We start from the raw sequence: 18,691 nt of genomic DNA, 5'->3' as shown, positions 1-18,691 counted from the left end.
ATAGAAGAACCGCAGTCTGCATACACTACCACAGCGGGATGCGCACTGAGTAGAGGGAAGTCAGGGACGCCCCCAAGGTGGTGGCTCTAGTCCAATCCACCGCCACGCTAGATCGAAACGTTAGCTTCCTTCTAGTCACCTCTCATATATGCGTGTACACAATAACCCGAGTTTTCTTGGCAGATATCCCGCTTTGAAGAATTGAACGTTTGAAAAGTTTCGCCGCCAACTGGAAATGACGCCATATTTCACATATTTTTACGGTGAACCGTTTATGATTGAAATAAGGCAATGATTATTTGTAATAATATAATTGATGATAATTTGGAAAAAAATATACTGTTACATTTAATATTAAAAATTGTATAATGCCAATTTCTTTCTAAAAAAGGCAATATACCACGAGTGGACATGAACTCAAGGTGCACGCTATATTGTGTTATGTTACTGATGTTCATAAAGTAATATCCCCCGCATTAATATCATTTCGCTCTTTTCTCGCCTAATAATACATTCGCAAACATTATTTTTTGAATAATTTCTCATCTGATCCTGAGACCTATTTTTTATTTTCTCGAAAATCACCGCTTGGGGTGACGTGAGTGAATTATGAAGGCACAAAAGATAAACTGGCAATCCCATCCGCCTTGCTCTTCGCTCCCCTTGGCAAATTCATTTCCCTCGATGCACGAGCGTAGTCGTCGAGAGAGCCGCAATGGTACGCGTTATGCGTGCTCGAGTAAGAAGGCGACGACGCAATTAAAGGAAGTGAGAGTCACAAGCTGACGAGTGTACCAGCTGACTGCTGCTAGTAGTGAGATAGAAGTGAATGCAAAAGCTGGGACTTTTTACACTGCCGTTACAATCGGCTCCTTTCCGGACGACAACCAAAGAAAACTCGGTCTGCGGAAAATTGCCAGGAAATTAGCAAGATGCGATCGAAAAATACAGGTGATAAAATTCAATCTATTATTGCGCACACACTGAAACATAGACATATATCTATTAATGGCATTAAGCCTACATACTTGCAGCTCGGTACATGCGATGCGAATGCAATCATCCCTCCATTTTTTATTTGACCTATTTTGCTTGATTTCACTGAATGACATGAATTACTTTATTACACTCCACGGTGGTCAGATTAATAAATGGTCATTAATCAGTTTGAGGATAGTGAACTTTGCACTTTTGAAAATGACTTTGATTCAACTAGGTGTTCTGACCTCACTGAGCCATCATAATGTCTAAAACCTGATGAAAGCTCGCTAGCGACACCAGGAATTAACTTCTACCTTAGCCGATAAAATGATGATTGTCCTCGCACCATTAAGCCGCGTTGAAAATCTTCCATCGCCGAGGGCTAAATAGAGCTGCACTCTGTTCAAACCTTGACGAGTGCAATGCATGGAAGAGACGCACAAGAGGCGAATGGAGGGACGAGAAGGAGAGAGAGAGAAAGAGAGAGAGAGAGAGAGTGGAGTCCGACCGACTCCAGCCTCCCCTCGGCCTCACCCGACACTTTGCTGCGGGGGTCGAGGGACCATTGCACAGGGCGCGCTAATGGGAGCAAGGGGTGCGCCACTGATGGGTGCCCCCGAAGTTTACGGGTCTGCCAGTGGACAGGGGGAGGGGGAGAGAGGGAGGGGGGATGGGTTGAGATGGGCAGAAGAACTGAAGCTTAAGACGCTGGTGACATTAACGAGAAGGAAAGTAACCCCAATTAAGTCAATGAGGGAAGGCACGGTTTTGAACCCAGATGGTGTTCCCGGGTTGGTGGAACTACTCACAATTCAGTCGTGAGCGGAAAAATTGACTCGCCGAAACACTCGGCGATGATCACGCTTACTCGCGTTTCGCTCAAAACACTCGAGGGCTCGAAAAAGCTAAGAATTCGTCTCGGATCACGTGACTCTGAAAGGCCTTCGTTAGGACGGCAGCAAATGAGATGTTTTTGGAGTAATTTTATATGCCGAAGAAACAGTTTACGTGACATATCACTAAGAATTCCCTCGAGCAATACGTATTCTTCATGCATAGGCATAACTCGCAAGTCAACTCAGCACCTTCGAAACGCTGAGAGAGTCTAAAATCAAAGATAAACCCGAATCCACTTCTCATTGATAAATAGATAGAATGCCTGAAAGTGAACTTTTTTCGTCAAATATCCCGAAAAGTAGAATTGCGATGTGGATTCACCCAAGACATACATTCCTTATGCCCATTTTTGTTAAGCTATTTGAAGTAAATATAGGTAAATTCCTGGATACATAGTACAAATTGATTTCGGATTAAATTTAAATCGTACAAGCTCATATTACATTGTAGTAATGCGGATTTCACTTCCCTATGACCTATTTCTTGATTATTTAACCTATATGTATGTGTGTGTGTGTGTATATATATATATATATATATATATATATATATATATATATATATATATATATATAATGGGCTGACACAATATAACACAAATAGAAAAGAATAGACACATTTAAAAGAACACTTGCACGGTAAATTGTTCGAGCTTTCGGCCCTCTCAGAGGCCTTATTCAAGAGAGAATGAAAATATGCTATTGCTGAGGAGAGGGGAAAGAGCTATGGGCGTGGACGGGAGGTGTGGAGGGAATGCTGGGAGGGAAATTAAATATGGCGGTTAAGGGTGGGAATTTTAAAGTTTTTTTTAAAGTTTTTTAAACTAAACAGCAGATTATTAAGCAGGAATACAGAAACTTGTCACACGTTATGACAAATGCCTTAATTTGCTTGGAGATTATGTTGAGAAGTAGTTTAAAGTATCCTCTTTCAAATAAATTTTTTATGTTTGTTAATATTTACTTTTGTGTCTTTATTTCACGAACGGGTACTACTTTCCGGATGACCCTCGTATGTATGTATGTATGTATGTATATATATATATATATATATATATATATATATATATATATATATATATATATATATATATATATATATATATATATATATATATATATATATATATATATATGAGAGAGAGAGTCTGACCTGAAGAAGACCTCCGAGGAGGCCGAAAGCTCGAACAATCTATAAGGTGAGTGTCCTTTTACGTGTTATCTATTTTATTGTTGTGTTCTATTCGGCCGTCAAAATGTTATATTGCTCTCGTGAGTGCTTATAAATCATCTATATATATATGTAAACATACACACACACACACACACACATATATATATATATATATATGTATGTATATATATATATGTATATGTATGTATATATATATGTATATATATAGATGTATATATATATATATATATATATATATATATATATATATATATATATATATATATATATATATATATATATATATATATATATATATACATATATATTTATAGACCGCGACTTACTCAAGCAGAAATAGTGCATACACCAAATCGACTTATTTGGAGAAAAAGATTCGTTTATTCATAAATCATTCGAAAGCTGTAATAATTGGATGAATTCCATTTCCTAAGGAATTGGCCATTAAAGAAAGAAAACGCAGTCGTTTTTCTTTCGTCCGTCGCCTCCCCAGATCTTATTTCTCCGGTCCCCGCAAGGGGTTGCCGAGCAGCGGTGGAATGTAATCACCTCCGCGCCCACCCCCGTTTACCATTTGGACCACGAATTGCACACATCCGGCAATTGGCTCCAGCGTCTCCGATTTGCAGCCTCCCACAATGCCCCGGGGAAGGGGTTTCCAGAAGTCGTTGCGAAGGGGTTTGGTGGAGAGGGGGGGGGGACGGGCACGTGAACCGCGCTACGTCGTGCACTTCCGCCTAATCGCCCCTTGCGTGCCGCCCCTGGTGTGTCGCCCCTTGTGGGTCGCGTCGCAGAACATCGAAAATTATCCGGATAGAAAATAAAATGTGTTTCCACCAGAAAACGACTCGGGGGTATTCGAGTGTGAAACAAAGGTCAGGCGATACACTGAACTTGATGACATTTAAATGCAATGCTTATTTGTCCCAAAATGAGAAACGACGCCCCTGGATTGATTTGGGTCAAATTGATTATGTACGAAATAAAAAAAATGTCTTGTTATGTTTTCATGATAGATTAAAGGGCTTCACTGAAAACTCGACACGATTATTGAAGATCAAAGGAATTTATTGAAACTGAATGTTCAGTTTAATATCCACACTCCGTCATGAGTTCATGATCACTTTCTTGTGTATGCGTCTTATTTTCCGTGCGAGTTCTTCGGCAGTGCTCTCGTGTGATCCAGGAATCCCAGCCACGATTCGATCAAAACTTTGTTGACATTTAGCGCCTAGAAACCGGGAACAACCACTTCGATGCACAAATAACATGGCAGAAAAATTTATCTTCAACCTAAATTGAGACCAAAAGAATTCCCTCTCTCCGTGGATTGAAACAGAAAACATGTATGACCACTTCGTTTCTGGCATCCGCCCTTGCTGTACCACTGTGATCCGAGGTCGCTGAACGAGCAAGGGGCTTCAAATCCTGGGTATGTTACCTGGCGCATTCTTATGAATGGTTTGAAATCATCATCCCTACACTATTCTCTGCTGGACTTTAAAATCACCGACTGGAAAAAACGAACTGAAAATGATTCTCTTCAGCGGCGTGGGTTAGATGAGCTCTGCATGCCTCTCGGATTTTTACGGCGTTCATTGACTGACAATAGCTTCGACATGAAGACGCCAGCTTGAATGGCGAAAGTGTTGAAAGTACAAGTCAACGAGACGAGTTGGAAACCCGAAAAGCATGCAGATCTCAGGAACATGATATTATGACAACTTGGAGTACATTTAAAAGAGCAAAACAAACTCTTAATAGGTTTGCATAAAAAGTATCGGTAACATTTGTTTCCTGAAGTGCGCGTGAAGTGCTGAATTCAGATCGTCGGTTAAGTGTGCGCATGATCGCAGGTCCCATTGGCATTGACAAGATGACAGTACACACCACTGTCACTGAAAATTCGATGCGAATTGTGCGTACTGTGCAACCCACTATTACCAACTATCTGTGCTAAACTCGACCCGAAGATCTAAACGGATGACTAATAACAGAGTCGAGTATTTACTTGCAAAGACTTTCTGCAACGGCATCGCGACGATTCCCTAACTCCCTTAGAGTCCCGATTACTGTATTTATGGGTATATATCATTATTAAAAAATTTACCAGTTTAGGTAGGTTTTTGGATGGACACAACTACCAAATAAATACTTTATTACTCCTAAAAAAACACAAAATCCCGCATCCTACTCGGCATCAGGTCCCTCTTCATCTCTAAGTACTTCCTTCATCCCATCCAACATGCCCATCCTGCCCTTTCCTCGTTTGCCTAACATTCTCCCCTCTATTACAGTCTTCGACATCCCACTACCGATCCATACGCCCTTCATCCATTTCTCCTGCCTCCATAGGATTTCTCCCAACAGACCCCTCTCTTCGCCCACCATACGAAGTACTTCCTCATTTGTTTCCTTCTCTGTCCATTTCACCTTCTCCATTCTTCTCCACACCCACATTTCAAAAGCCTCCAGTCTACGTCTATCCTCCTGCTTCAATGACCACGTTTCCGCGCCGTACATAGCTACGCTCCATATAAAAGTTTTTCCGAGCATTTCTTAATATCCCCGTCATCGACTCCCTCCTCCTTGTGAAAGTCTCTTTGCCTAGCGCAATTCTTCTCCTTACGTCCCTGCTACTTCGACCGTGTTGGTTCAAAACACTACCGAGATACGTAAACTGTTCTTTCTGCTCTAGTTCTTGCCCTCCTATTTTAATGTTTAGCTTAGCGTTTTTCTTTCTAGAAAATCGCATCACCTTTGTTTTATTAATATTGATTTTCATCCCAACCTGTCGCACTGAATTTCCAATTCACTCAGGAATGCTTGATACCCTTTGGCTGACTGACAAACTAAAGCTTGGTCATCAGCAATCTAACTGATTTTACGAATTCCCCGCCCACTTTCATTCCTAACTCCAGGTCTTCCATTTCCTCTTCAATCATTTCCTCTACATACAGGTTGAACAGCAACGGTTATAATGGGCAACCCTGCCTCACACCTCTTCCTAACACCGCCCATCCGGACTCCCCGTTCCCCACCCGCACCTGAGCAGTCTGAGACATGTACAGGTTGCGGATTAGCCTCCTTTCCCTCCAATCTATTCCTATTTGCTGCAATATACTCATTAGGTTTCCCCAATTGACTCTATCAAACGCTTTTTCCGAATCTACGAAACAGGCAAATACCTCCTGGTTGTATTCTATATTCCTCTTAATTAATAATCTCATTACTGCAAAGGCATCACGCTTACCTCTCCCCTTCCTAAACCCAAACTGATCATCACTTGAGTAATCATTTGCCCTACTCTCTATCCTCTTGTTGATGATATGGATATATATTAAAGATATATATCCATGATATATAATAATTACATACATATATACATACATACATATATATATACATATATATATATATATATATATATATATATATATATATATATATATATATATAATTATTATTATTAGGTAATCCACCAGTTAAGATAGGTTTTTGGATGGACACAATTACCAAATACTATTTTTGTGACGCCTACAAAATACAATCCAACAACTAATTCTGTATCATGTCCCTCTTCATCTGTGAGTGCTTACTTCCTCCCCTCATGCCGCCCAGCATCCCTATCCCGTTCCTTCCCTTTCCTCGTTTGCCTAACATTCTCCCCTCTATTACAGTCTTCAACTAACACACACACACACACAGATATATATATATATTTACACACACACATATACATACATACCATACACACCCGGAAATATGTGCATACATACATATAGGGTGAGTGGGTCGCGGTTGAGCGTTGGACCGGAGGATCCCGGGTTCGATTGCCGGGCAAGTTTCTGGGCACCCGCAGCTCCGCCCATGCTATGTGATTTTTCGGGTACCAGGTCTTCCTGGGAAACCATAACCGGCACAGGGAAAGGAACTGGCCCCCCTACCCTGATGTGTGAATTTCACACGCCATCGGGCTTAGTACTGGGTGAACTCTACCTACCATCACCTACCAAGCCGACCTTCGGGTCGATTACTGTGTTTATGGTTTTTTTTATTTAAAGGGTGTGGCAACATAACTTCTTTTTTAATTGGGTTTTTCTTTTGTAAAAAGGAATTTATGTTGCCGCACCCTGTATGAAATATGTTATATAATCGACATGTATGTTTAAAAAAATGCATAAATAACTAATGCCCTAGCATCCGCCGCCTCTGGTGTTCGCGTTGGCCATGAGGGTATTGTGTAGATGAGCACGAGAGGATCAATGGGTGATACCAGGATGTAGAAAAGCTTCGATGAGCGGAAGAAATACTCACTAGGCTCCCCGACCGAATCGACAAGTAAACAAAAAGCTCATTCCCTTAATATTTTCCACCGAGTTCAGATCTATCGCAGGGACTCGGACAAACCGCTTTGAATCTCGGAAATGAAAAGCGAAGACGCTCATAATGTTTGCGCGGCACGGACATCTCTCTTAAGCGCTCACCGATTGACTTCCCCTCGCCTTCCTTGCTTTCCCCTTCGCAAAGTAAACACGCCGACGCGATCATGAATCGAAAGGGTTAATTTGTAGCCTGGTCCATGCCGCAGCCTCCACTCTTCCACCCCGCCCCTCGTTTCTATCCTCCCCTTCGCATTTTTTTATTCCACTTTTTTAATAGCCGCACCGATTTCCGGGGAACTTCTCCTCCCTCTTTCCCTCCCCCCCTCTCGCCCCCCTCTCCCCATCACCCCCCCTTCTCTCTCTCTCTCTCTTGGAAAAGGGAAAAGAGCGATGGTTTTTTTTCCCGCCGTTTCTTCAAAAAGTGCTTCGGACGACAAATGTGAGAATGACTTGGATAAAAAAGGGTTCGTTTGGGGGCGGGAGTTCTTTGCCTGGGCTGGGGGAAGGAGCAGACGTGGGCGGGGAAGGGCGGATCCCGAGAAGGGGGACCCCTTGGGAGTGGAGGGACGAGGGGAGTGGGGACAAGTGAGAAACGTTTCCAGTCCTTAACCTATGCGCCGCCAGATGGATAACTGTGGAAAACCGGCAGAAAAAATGAGAAATCTTTTGATCTGGCGTCTCGTTACAAACGCGTCTTAGACGAACGTGAAGAGGGGGGCGGGGCGAAAAGATGAACGAGGAAAAAATGCGAATGAGTAAATAAATAAAATTAGCTGGTGGGGTGGATGATGTACGCGGCGATATCCTAGCGCTGGCGGGATGGGGGTGGGGTGGTGAAGGGTTAGTGCGTGGGGGTAGTGAGGTGGAATGGGGAGGGGAGGGAGGGGAAGTGGGAGGCGGCGTACTAAAAATAAAAAAAAGGAGACGTGACGTCACGTACAACAAATGAGCCTTGCTCACTGCGCGCGAGTGAAACCGGAGTGAAGGGGAAAAAGAGAAGGAAACGAAAGTTAAAAGAAACAAGACACAAGCGGGAAGCGGCGTAGAGAGCGTTAAGAGCGGAAGAATGGTAAGGAATGGGAAGGGCGCACTCATGAGAGGGAACTAATGAATTGCCTCATTCGCGATCGCAAGCGGATCCCATTCCTGTGGCCTATGGCCGCATTCGAAGGGACATGAACTTGTGACTCCGGTCATCCTAAGGATACATTTCGGAGGGATGAATTCATTTCAGAATGCACCCAACACAACGGAATGGGAAGCGACTATTACTGCAAATGCAAGTGTAACCCTTCGCCCGAAGGAAATCATGCTTGGATTCCTTTCAAGTTTGGTGAAATTTGAAGATTTTGAGATGATCTTCTAAGGATACCAGTGGAAGAAGTCAGGGGTCACTTTTAAACTTACAATATCTTTAGAGAGCTGCGTTTCTCAGATTCATTTTTCAAATAGATATTTTTATTCTATGCGAATACCTGGGTCAGAACAAACTCCGCATTCTCCGATTTGAAAAACCAGGAAGAGGTTCCAACTTCGAATGCGTTTAATGAATTAATGAAATTCGTGGAAATTCGTAGTCTTAGTTTGGAACGCGAGGATTTTTCATTGGTGTAGGGGGTGAGGAGGGAGGCGGCCTCGCCCGCGCTCCGTGAAGACGAGGGGGCCGAAAAGGATTCCGACGCTGGTGCATTATGATTAAAGTCGAGAAGATCAATTCCTAGAACTCACCGTCCAATTTTTCACTCTGGAGCCTCTCCGTCGAGACGCATCGCGGTATCGATTGTAAAAATAATGTAGAAATTCCATTCGAGAGTCACCGAAATTCGACTTCAAATTACTACAGGTTGACCACACATTTTTTCAGATTCCCGTTCTCAAACTTTCCTGACGAAAATGTTTCCATTTTTTTCCGATATCCCTCCCGTGAAATCTGTTTGAGAAATGAATAGATGCTTCGTTTTCAGATCATCCCAAGAACTACTGCTATGATTGAAGTCAGTCCCACTGGAACTCTTCCCAGCCGTCTCGAACTGGGATGACGAACAGGTGAAAAAAGCTATACGGTGTTTCGTGCTCGCACAAATTCATAATGCAAACGGGTGATTTCATTCGATGTACGTCGTTCAGAGCAGCCGACAACCTGAGCACTCTCCAAGAAAAACATTCATCATTTTTTCCCGCATATTTGCAAAAAAGGACGAATTCCCGACTTTTTCTGGATTGAGTGGAGTCCCAATGAGGTTAGCGCCTATCTTCAAAATATCGTCAGCCGGGATATCTGGCGCGATTGACAAGAACGCCCACCAACCAAACAGTGTAAGGGTTCGATTCCCTCCGTGGAGACGGGCATTGACGGAAGAAATACGGTGGTTCGGCGAACCCTGGGAAAAAACTTTCGCGAAACAAATGTTTCATCCAGGGGACGACAAGCGAAAGTCTTTTTAATCTTGAAATATTTAGGGGTTTACGGCAGTCAGTGATGAACATGTAATCGATACCCGGATCGGAAGCCCGTTTCAAAACTTCTAATATCAAGTTTTGAACAGAAGTCCATAATTAGGTTATTGACAGTGCAAATAATTAAATTTATTGCAACAATTTCAGAGTGTAAAAATCATTCACCGTTGACTGATTTGTACAATCTGAAATTGTTGCATTGATATGCATATTAGCGGATGACTCCGTTAAAAGTTACTGGCGCGGCATCCCACGCAGTTTCTTTGGATTAAATTTATTATTCACCAAGATCTAACGAGAAGCCCGACACTTGAAATCAATATTTAACATAATCAAAGCCGTAAAAATGTAGCTTAAGCTTTGGACCTGGTTTAATGACAAATACCCATTTGGACATTTTAGTAGGAGCTTTGAATGAATGTATTAAATGTGAATTGATGGAATATCAAGGAGGAGCAGTTATCCCAGTGTCAAAAAATCAAAATGCTGAATTAAATGCCAATTTGTATACAAATATATATATATATATATATATATATATATATATATATATATATATATATATATATATATATATATATATATATTATATATATGTGGGTCGCGGTAGTCAAGTGGGTAGAGCGTTGGACTGCTGACCGGAGGGTCCCGGGTTCGATTCCCGGGCAAGGCACTCTGGGCACCTACAGCTCCACCCAAGCTGAAGTGTTTTTTTCGGGTACCAGGTCTTCCTGGGGAACCATAACCGGCACAGGGAAAGGAACTGGCCCTCCTACCCTGATGTGTGAATTTTCACACGCCGTATAGGGCTTAGTACTGGGTGAACTCTACCATCACCTACTAAACCGACCTTCGGGTTGATTACTGTGTTTATGGTTATATATATATATTCGGGATGTCTTCATGCGATGCTAACGTGAAAGCCGGTGAAACTATTTGGCGGTAGCCTTCCAAAGGTTCTTATTACCTATGTTCGTTTTATCCAAGATCCATCCATCAAATATTATTATTATTTTTTAAGAATTACGTTGCAATTAGGCGATTGCCCTGGCGGCAACGGTCAAGTTTGGTCAATGATCACCCTTTCAACAAAAAATACATGCATACACGCACTAGAAAAACAGATAGGAATCATAATATTCTTACATACAGTGACACTTCCACATCACATACAAACAAACTTCCACATCACATGCAAACAATATTTTAATAACTACAATGAAAATTAAATGAAGAATATTAAGTATCTTTCCACTGTCCTTTATTTGCGTACAACCGTTGTCATCATCGGGTAGCTGATATATTGGTACCTGATGATGACGCTTGAGCGTTGAATCCGGTTGTATGCAAATAAAGGACAGTGGGAAGATGCTTTGTATTCTCCATTTAATTGAAACGAATTCCCAAAAGGTTGAGCCGGGAACAATTGAATAAACTACAATGATGTTTATCTCCCAGTGGCTGCTTTTATCGACTTGGGTAATGGACGACAACCCTTTCAATTTAAAATAACCATGGAATCAAAAATCGGCAAGGTTAATAACTTTTATATTGACGAAAATTGACGAGAACTTTGAGGGGTGAGATTATTTAGATTACATGATTTTTAATAACGGTCCATCCACATACAATTCTTCCAAGCCAAATTTCAAATATATGGGCGCAGTTCAACAAGGTTATGTCTGGTTCAACCAAATTATATTTGATTATTTTCAGAGCGAGCGAAGTAATCTCAAGTGACACGCCATGTTCAAAGGGTCTCCTGCCCGAGATAGAGAGGATGGACATTTCGAAGAGTCCGCGGGTAAAGACCCGCCGGGCGGGAGGAGAGCGCGGGGTCGGCGATGGTCGTAATTTATGCTTCCCAACACGAACGCCGAAAGATTGTCCCCGCGCGCGCCATCGCGTGTGTGTGTGTGTTTGGTGCGTCTCTATCTTTTCCTAGGATGTGATGTACACATTAGAAGCAAAAACAAGAAGAGAGAAAGGCCGACTCTTAAAATTTATGAGTTTGCTTCCTCTCCGCTCGGACAGCCCCCTGGACTCGTAAATTTCAAGAGAGGAGGGGGGGAGGGAAGTCGTCCTGGGGAGTTGAGAATCCTATCTTTTAACGACTGCGAAGGGAGAATTTTGGGGGAGGGGCGTTGGAGAGAAATCCTTTCGCCTGCTCCCGTGTTTCGTACGCTTCCATATTTTTTGTCATACGGTGCTTTGCGCCAAGGGTACGATTTATGCCACTGCACCGCCGTAATAACTCAGGGACCATAAGAGTAGCGGTGGACGGAAAAAAGTAACTAAATCGTCGTCTGATGATTGGGAGGAGGCGAGAGGAAAAGAAGAGGGTGGGAGCGTCGGGGGAGTTCTGCCTGTGTGCCGGGAGGGGGGCGGATCGTAAAACGCGGACCTCGATGGATGGATGCGATGTAATCGGCGAACGATATTGAAATGCGTTCGGTGCGTCGTTGATGCGAAGTGAGCTTGAATCACAAGGGCCGTCGTGTTTCTCCTGATTCAGTGCGAGCAGGGAATTCCCCGTGCTCGTCCAACGGAACGGATGCAAGAGGATACTAAACGCGTTTAAATATATTTTGTCACTCCTGTCACGTTTTACGCCGATGAGGACATTAATGCTACACTTAGAACGAGGGCGGGGAAACGGGTGAAATCTGGATCTCGGACGAAGGCGGGCGTAGTTCCACTTTTCCTTATTTTACGAGAGAGCTAAAGAGCCTATTTTATTATCTCGCTGGTATTAGGTTATTTAGTAGTAAATTAATATTTGGAAATGTTTCTCGTCTTTAATGCCCAGTTCATCATGAATGTTCAGAGAATTATGAAAAATATTGGGAGCCTAAATTCAATAATTGTATATTCTTGCCAGGTTTAAATCAAGAAAACCGCCAAGACTTTATTGTGCACGACTACCATATCTCATTCGAGTGAACCTGACTAATTTTCATCCCGGCTCTGTATAAATAATGAAACGTAGTTTCATCACAAACAAAATGGAAAAAGTAAACGTGAAGCATTTTTTTGAAAAGGGTTAAAGAATATTTGTTAGCATTTAAAAAAAACTGATCTACATATGCACTTAGGGGTTGGAATGCTTAAACGACTCCAGTTTTTGAAAACAATACGACATCACATATCCCGGAGCCCTGTCACGTCACCCACGGAGAAGTCGATACCCTTTTTCCAAACACAAGCGAAATGCATCATTTCGCTCTTAGATAACACGTGATCGTTAGCAGGCGTTACTCATTTTAAGTGAATAACATCAAGGATTCCTCAAGAATACTTCAAATGTTGAAATTAAAAAAAAAGTCAATACCAAATAATGATAAGATAGGAATCTCATGGCTAACAATTGAGACTTTCGCACTGAGGGGTACAAAAGGAATAAAAAATAAGAACATTTTCCGCCTTGGGCTCGCGAAATCTCTTCGATTCGACGAGGGTAATGATTATGGAGAGGAACGATTAATAATGCCTGTGTCGATATTACCATCGAGTATTGGCTTGAATCGATTGGCATTGCCAGACTCCAATAAATTATAATCACAAATGAAACTGGAGAGAAGCGCGTGAAATACATAAGATATGAATAGGAGGCAGTGGGGAATATTGTCCAATGGAGAATTGTGGGCCATGCCCTCTCCTCGGGGAATGTGTCTGGCTTCAACAAAATCCACGGGGAAATATCTAAAATACTCAGGAGCTCATATTTGGAAGTCGTCCCCTTAGATATAGACAACAGATATATTTATTTATTTTAACATGATGATTTAAAGGTCATATAGTTTCCAGCATATGAAGTATCATGAGTATAGTATATCCAGAATTAGAAACCAAATCTGTCAACTAAAACTTCAGCAATCAACTATGGGTGAATTATCTGTCGCGCTTATGTTTAGATGCCGCAGTGAGATATACTTCGTTAAATTTCCTCGGAGATAATAAAACCGAGTGGTGACCCAATTTTGACGCGGGAGACCAATGAATGGTCGCCAGAGTTTCCAGGTTCAGGCGACAGCGACCGGAAAAGATTGATCGTCGCAACTTTTTAAATAGGCTCGCTCCTCTCCTCCCGGATCCACCTGGCCTCACCAATCCAAGCGGAACATTCCCTAAGAACATTTGAGCAGCCACTATAAATTAGCACGAATCCACGGAGGAGCGCGCTTCCCTCACAATGGGGTTTCTCTGGACCGGAGAAATAATTAATTCGTCTCCGTGGCTGAACTGAACCCCGTTAATCATTCTCTCGACGCCCTGAAACAATCACACCAGCAGTTGGAGAACCGTCACCGATCGAAACCGACTTTCACTTCCACTACAACGATTTTTTTCTTAATAAGGACACTTGAGAGCGAACAGAGGAGAAGTTTCTCCCAACATTGCACCCTTTTTTTACGTGGAAGAAGGGGTAGCATCGGCATCTGGAAGGGATATGGCGTTGAGGATTGTTCGATGAGTGCGTGTGTGTTGACATAAATCTTTGGAGCGGCTTCCTTTGCGCTCTCCGAAGAAATCCGACGAGGTGGTGGAGGAGGATCCGGGAGGGGGGAGCGGGGATTGGAGAGGGGGGGAATCAACAATGGCGACCCTGGCGCGATTCCTATGCCGAGGGGGAGGATGGGGGAGGTTGGCACGAGATGACGAGGGTGGGGGGCAGCTTTAATCCAAGACGCCCAAAGGCACCACTTCAGTCTCCAACCCCCCCCCCGCAACCCACTCCATCCCACCCCCTCTCCTTGAGCTCCCCCGAAACCTTTACGCGACATCCTAATGGTTTGACATCTCCCGCCCTTCTTCTCATTCGGTTCCATCGGGATTTCTTTGGATTCTGAGGGGAATCTCCTCACCTCGGATCCGCATGCTTGGGATCTTTCCACCCGCGGTCTTATCCCCATTAACCCTTCCCACATTAATCCCACCTCCGACCTTCCTGCCTCTTTCACCATTTCTTCCACACATACACTCAGGCTAGCAATATGACATATAACAATATGTTATAATAATACAAAAATACATTAAGGTTGATTGATCAACCTTGGTAGTTGATAATAATCGTATTCTAAATAACTTCTGTTCGCCATGAACACTTTTTGTCCCACGCCAATATCTTCTTCAATTGAGCATACCACCCATGATGAGGCACGGTTTATTTTCCTTTTTCTCGCTCAGCCTCGCTTGCAGAACACTTTCCCTTGCATCACCTCCTTCAGCGTCACCCTGTATTTCCATCATATCCCAAACCCACTTCCTTCCCCACAAAATAGTCCTTCCCTCTTTCTTATCTTTCCTAGCTATCTATAGCCTACTCTACCTTCTTTCCTCTCTGGTTCATTCTCTCTTAACCCTTCCTTCCCCCATCCCACGTTCAAATTCTTTCTATGTACACTCATCACTATACATAGAATACTATGTTTCGTATCCTTATAACGCCATTGATGTTCTCCTATTTTTTTAGGAACTTTTCACACGGGCTATCGTAATGAGATGGCGATGGCAACGGGATGGAATTAACTTGATCGCATTCATATGATCGATTCTGGAGCCACAGTCATAGAAATTCAAAATCGCATGCCGATTAGGAGGGACTTGTCCACGTTTAAATGAATGAATGCAGATACAATCTGAATGTAAGTTCTAGGTCTAGACGCGCAATTGCCATTCGTCTGTCCTCCCAAATAATTGAACTTCATAACAGCGGATGTTCAATGGCGACGTACGACTGAATCAATCGATTCTGCCGAGAGTCGATCCGGAGTATCGGAACCTCAAAGACTTCGTGGGCCACCATTTCATATTTTATTGCAACTCATCGACTCTTCCCATTCGCCTGGTGCATCTAGTTTACCTCATTCCTTGGGACCTTCACTCCGAAGGGCTCAAGGAAAATTATTTCCTTCCAAAACTCAAGAGTGAAATGTGAAGAAAGGTAATAGGGTAGGTCACATGAAGCCTCGGTATTCGATGTATTCATGTCTTTTTGCTGCTTTTAGCATTTCTTTTTGCCGCCCGAGAGCATTTGAGATGCCCCTGTAATTCCTTCCTCCATAAAGTCCTGACTTGGCGGCGAAGAGACGCCGCCCAAAATGTTAGGATTTTTATTTTTAAAATACGTGGACGCACTCCGCAGACGTGCGGCCCAATGCAAGGGCGGCCCACTGCAAGGGAGATTGGATGGTTAGCAAGTTCGCGCTAGGATTCTCCCGAACCCATTCGCTACTTTCATGCCTGGGAAAAGGCGGTAGTTATCTAAATAATTATTTGTAACGGGGGACATTAGACAGATCGTCTACCGGGCGCCTGGAAAAAAGCACCCGGCTCCATCGCGAGGCCCTGAAGCCCAGCGACACGAAGCTCCCCACTTCTCCCTCCCACGGCCTCCGATCCCCGCTCAGGACACACACACGCGGCGGCCCCCGCTCTCACACCTCCCTCCCTCCGCCCCGCACACACATTCCTGCCTCTATTTCAAACTCTCCCCCCGCCCACACGCACCCCCCGCAACCCTCAATCTTCTCCCCCCGCCACCCCACCCCTCTTCCCCTGGCGACTCAATCTTCCCTCACTCCCGACGCATTTGGCGACGGATCAAACGCACTTCCCGGGGGCAGGTTTACTCGCCCGCCTAAAACCCCGTCCCCGGCATCCCTCTCCGCCGAGCAGGGCCGGTGCTGTTCAAGGGGTCCAAACAAAGTCTAATCACCATCTGAAACGACTCGTGATTTCATCAGTTTTGATCCTCGGCGTGCCACAGTTTTGACCGCCATCATAGTGGATGTGGCGCGCATTCGTCGTTTCACATGAAAATACTAACTTAACCCGCAAGACTAACGAGATAGGAGAATCGAAATATTTGGTCATCAATCATCCAAAATCAGGGAAGTATTTAGTGTTTAACACTGCGTACGATTCTAGTGAAGTCATCTCGGAAATGAAGAAATAGTAACTTTGTGATTCGACAAAAAATGTATTACGATACGACCCGGGTTTCGACGTCCAACACGGAGCCTGAAGATTTTTGTTACTATTTTTACGCAAAGTTACTATTTTTTCATTTCCATTATGAATCGATTCCATAAAGTTACGCCGGAAACCATCAAAGTCTTCTCGGGTTTTCCATCGGGTCAGTGTTTCATTGAGCGACGTTTCGGGGGCTTAATCCGATATCATCCTCGTCAACTCCCAGATAACAATGGCGAAATTGGCCATCGAAACGTCATCAGCTTTATTTATTATCCGGTGAAACATCTGTGAAGACTTCACTAGAACTTGGGTACTGTGGTCACCCGCCTGGTGATCATTCCATGTATGCAGAATAAATGTAATTCATGCTATCAATACAGTTTTTTTCTGATCACAACCAGTGGAAATTGCACGGGGGGGTAAGGATTCAATGGGTACCAACAGAAACCTTAAACGATATGATTTTTCTTTGACTCGGCTCCAATAAATTGCCAAAAATCATCAGGTACAGGAAATTTAACTAACTTCGTTTTAACAGAACTTTCAGTATGATAAATTTTATCTTCTCAGTGGTCAGGACCATAGAATATATTCTATTGTTTCAGGCTTCACTTCGTGGAAGTAACTGATATCCATTAATGAAATAGAATGCGGCATCATCAGGTACCTGATGATGCCGCAAGTCGGTGAAACGCGTCGTGCCGTATAATAAAATCTGTGGAAAAGTACGAGTCTTTCTTTCTATTTCAATAAAGGACCATAGAAGTTTAACCTGTGTCTACCCCTGTTCACAGCCATCTTAAACGACGAATAAACGAATGAATGAATATGTGATGACGAATGAATGATAATGAATTGTAAATAAAAATAAAGATTTATTAGATTAAAATCAGCTTTCAAGCTCAGTTTCCATCTTTTTTATATCAAAACAATATCTAATATCACAATTTTTGGAAACAGCCACATTAGGAATCTACCCAATTGAATAGTTTCCCAAATAATTGTAATTGCACGTGGTAATACGTTCCGTATCATAGAAGATTTAAATCATCACTTAAGTTATAACTTCGAACCACCAGCACGATAACTCAGCCATGCAATGAAATAATACAAATATAATATAATCTGAGTCAACGCCACGGGTTGCAAAGCAACGAATGCATCAGAAATTATTTTTTATCACCAAAGACAGTGAACAAAATTTATTTGGTAAACACATGCTCGGGTCGAGTGGTTAGTAAGACGGCCTTGGCGACCGGGGACCGAATTACCTCTTGCCTGTCCTGTCTCCAAAGCCCCGAAACCCATCCACTCCTCCCGAAAGCAGCCAACGAACCTCTCCTCTAATCCTTGAGGGTAAAAAGAGAAAAGGAAGATGACAGCAGCACCTCCGGACAAGACTACCGGTGAGACCGCATTTGCGTGAATGCCACCCACACACGTGGGCTGAAAGGGTAAAAAGGAAGAGAGGGACACTTCGGAACGAGCGGAGTACTGGAAGAGCGCCACTCATCACGCACGGCGTCATTCGGAGAGGAACAAGGCTCAAAGCTCTGTTTCGGAATTCCCTCCAGCGAAAAGCAAATACCAGGGGAAATTGAAAGGGCAGCCGCGGGGAAAAGGCTCGCTCGCAAAGGCGTGTCGGAATGCTAATGGAACAGATCCATTCAAGAAACCTCTGGAAACATTGAGCGAACGTTCCACCAGAGAAGGGATTATTAAGATATAATTCTCTCTTGCCCCCCCCCCCTCGGCGAATGATTTGCTGAGTGGTGAGATTAAAATCCAGACATATTTTA

At 43.2% G+C, this 18,691-nt stretch overlaps 1 protein-coding gene across 1 annotated transcript in view; it reads right to left on the bottom strand.

The window, feature by feature from the left end:
• The window catches only part of LOC139685463 (paired box protein Pax-1-like), a 49,982-nt gene extending 31,760 nt beyond the window's left edge, over window positions 1-18,222 (bottom strand). Inside the window, exon 1 of the mRNA XM_071582480.1 lies at window positions 18,164-18,222. Coding sequence (XP_071438581.1) covers window positions 18,164-18,200 — 37 coding nt within the window. The 5' untranslated portion in view covers window positions 18,201-18,222. The remainder of the gene's footprint in view (window positions 1-18,163) is intronic.
• Between the last annotated feature and the right edge of the window lie 469 nt (window positions 18,223-18,691).

The sequence above is a fragment of the Hetaerina americana genome, unplaced genomic scaffold (assembly GCF_022747635.1).
Source record: "Hetaerina americana unplaced genomic scaffold, ioHetAmer1.1.p SCAF_113, whole genome shotgun sequence".
Lineage (NCBI taxonomy): Eukaryota > Metazoa > Arthropoda > Insecta > Odonata > Calopterygidae > Hetaerina > Hetaerina americana.
Note: the sequence above shows the minus strand (reverse complement) of the source record. Positions and strands in the feature narration are given on the sequence as shown.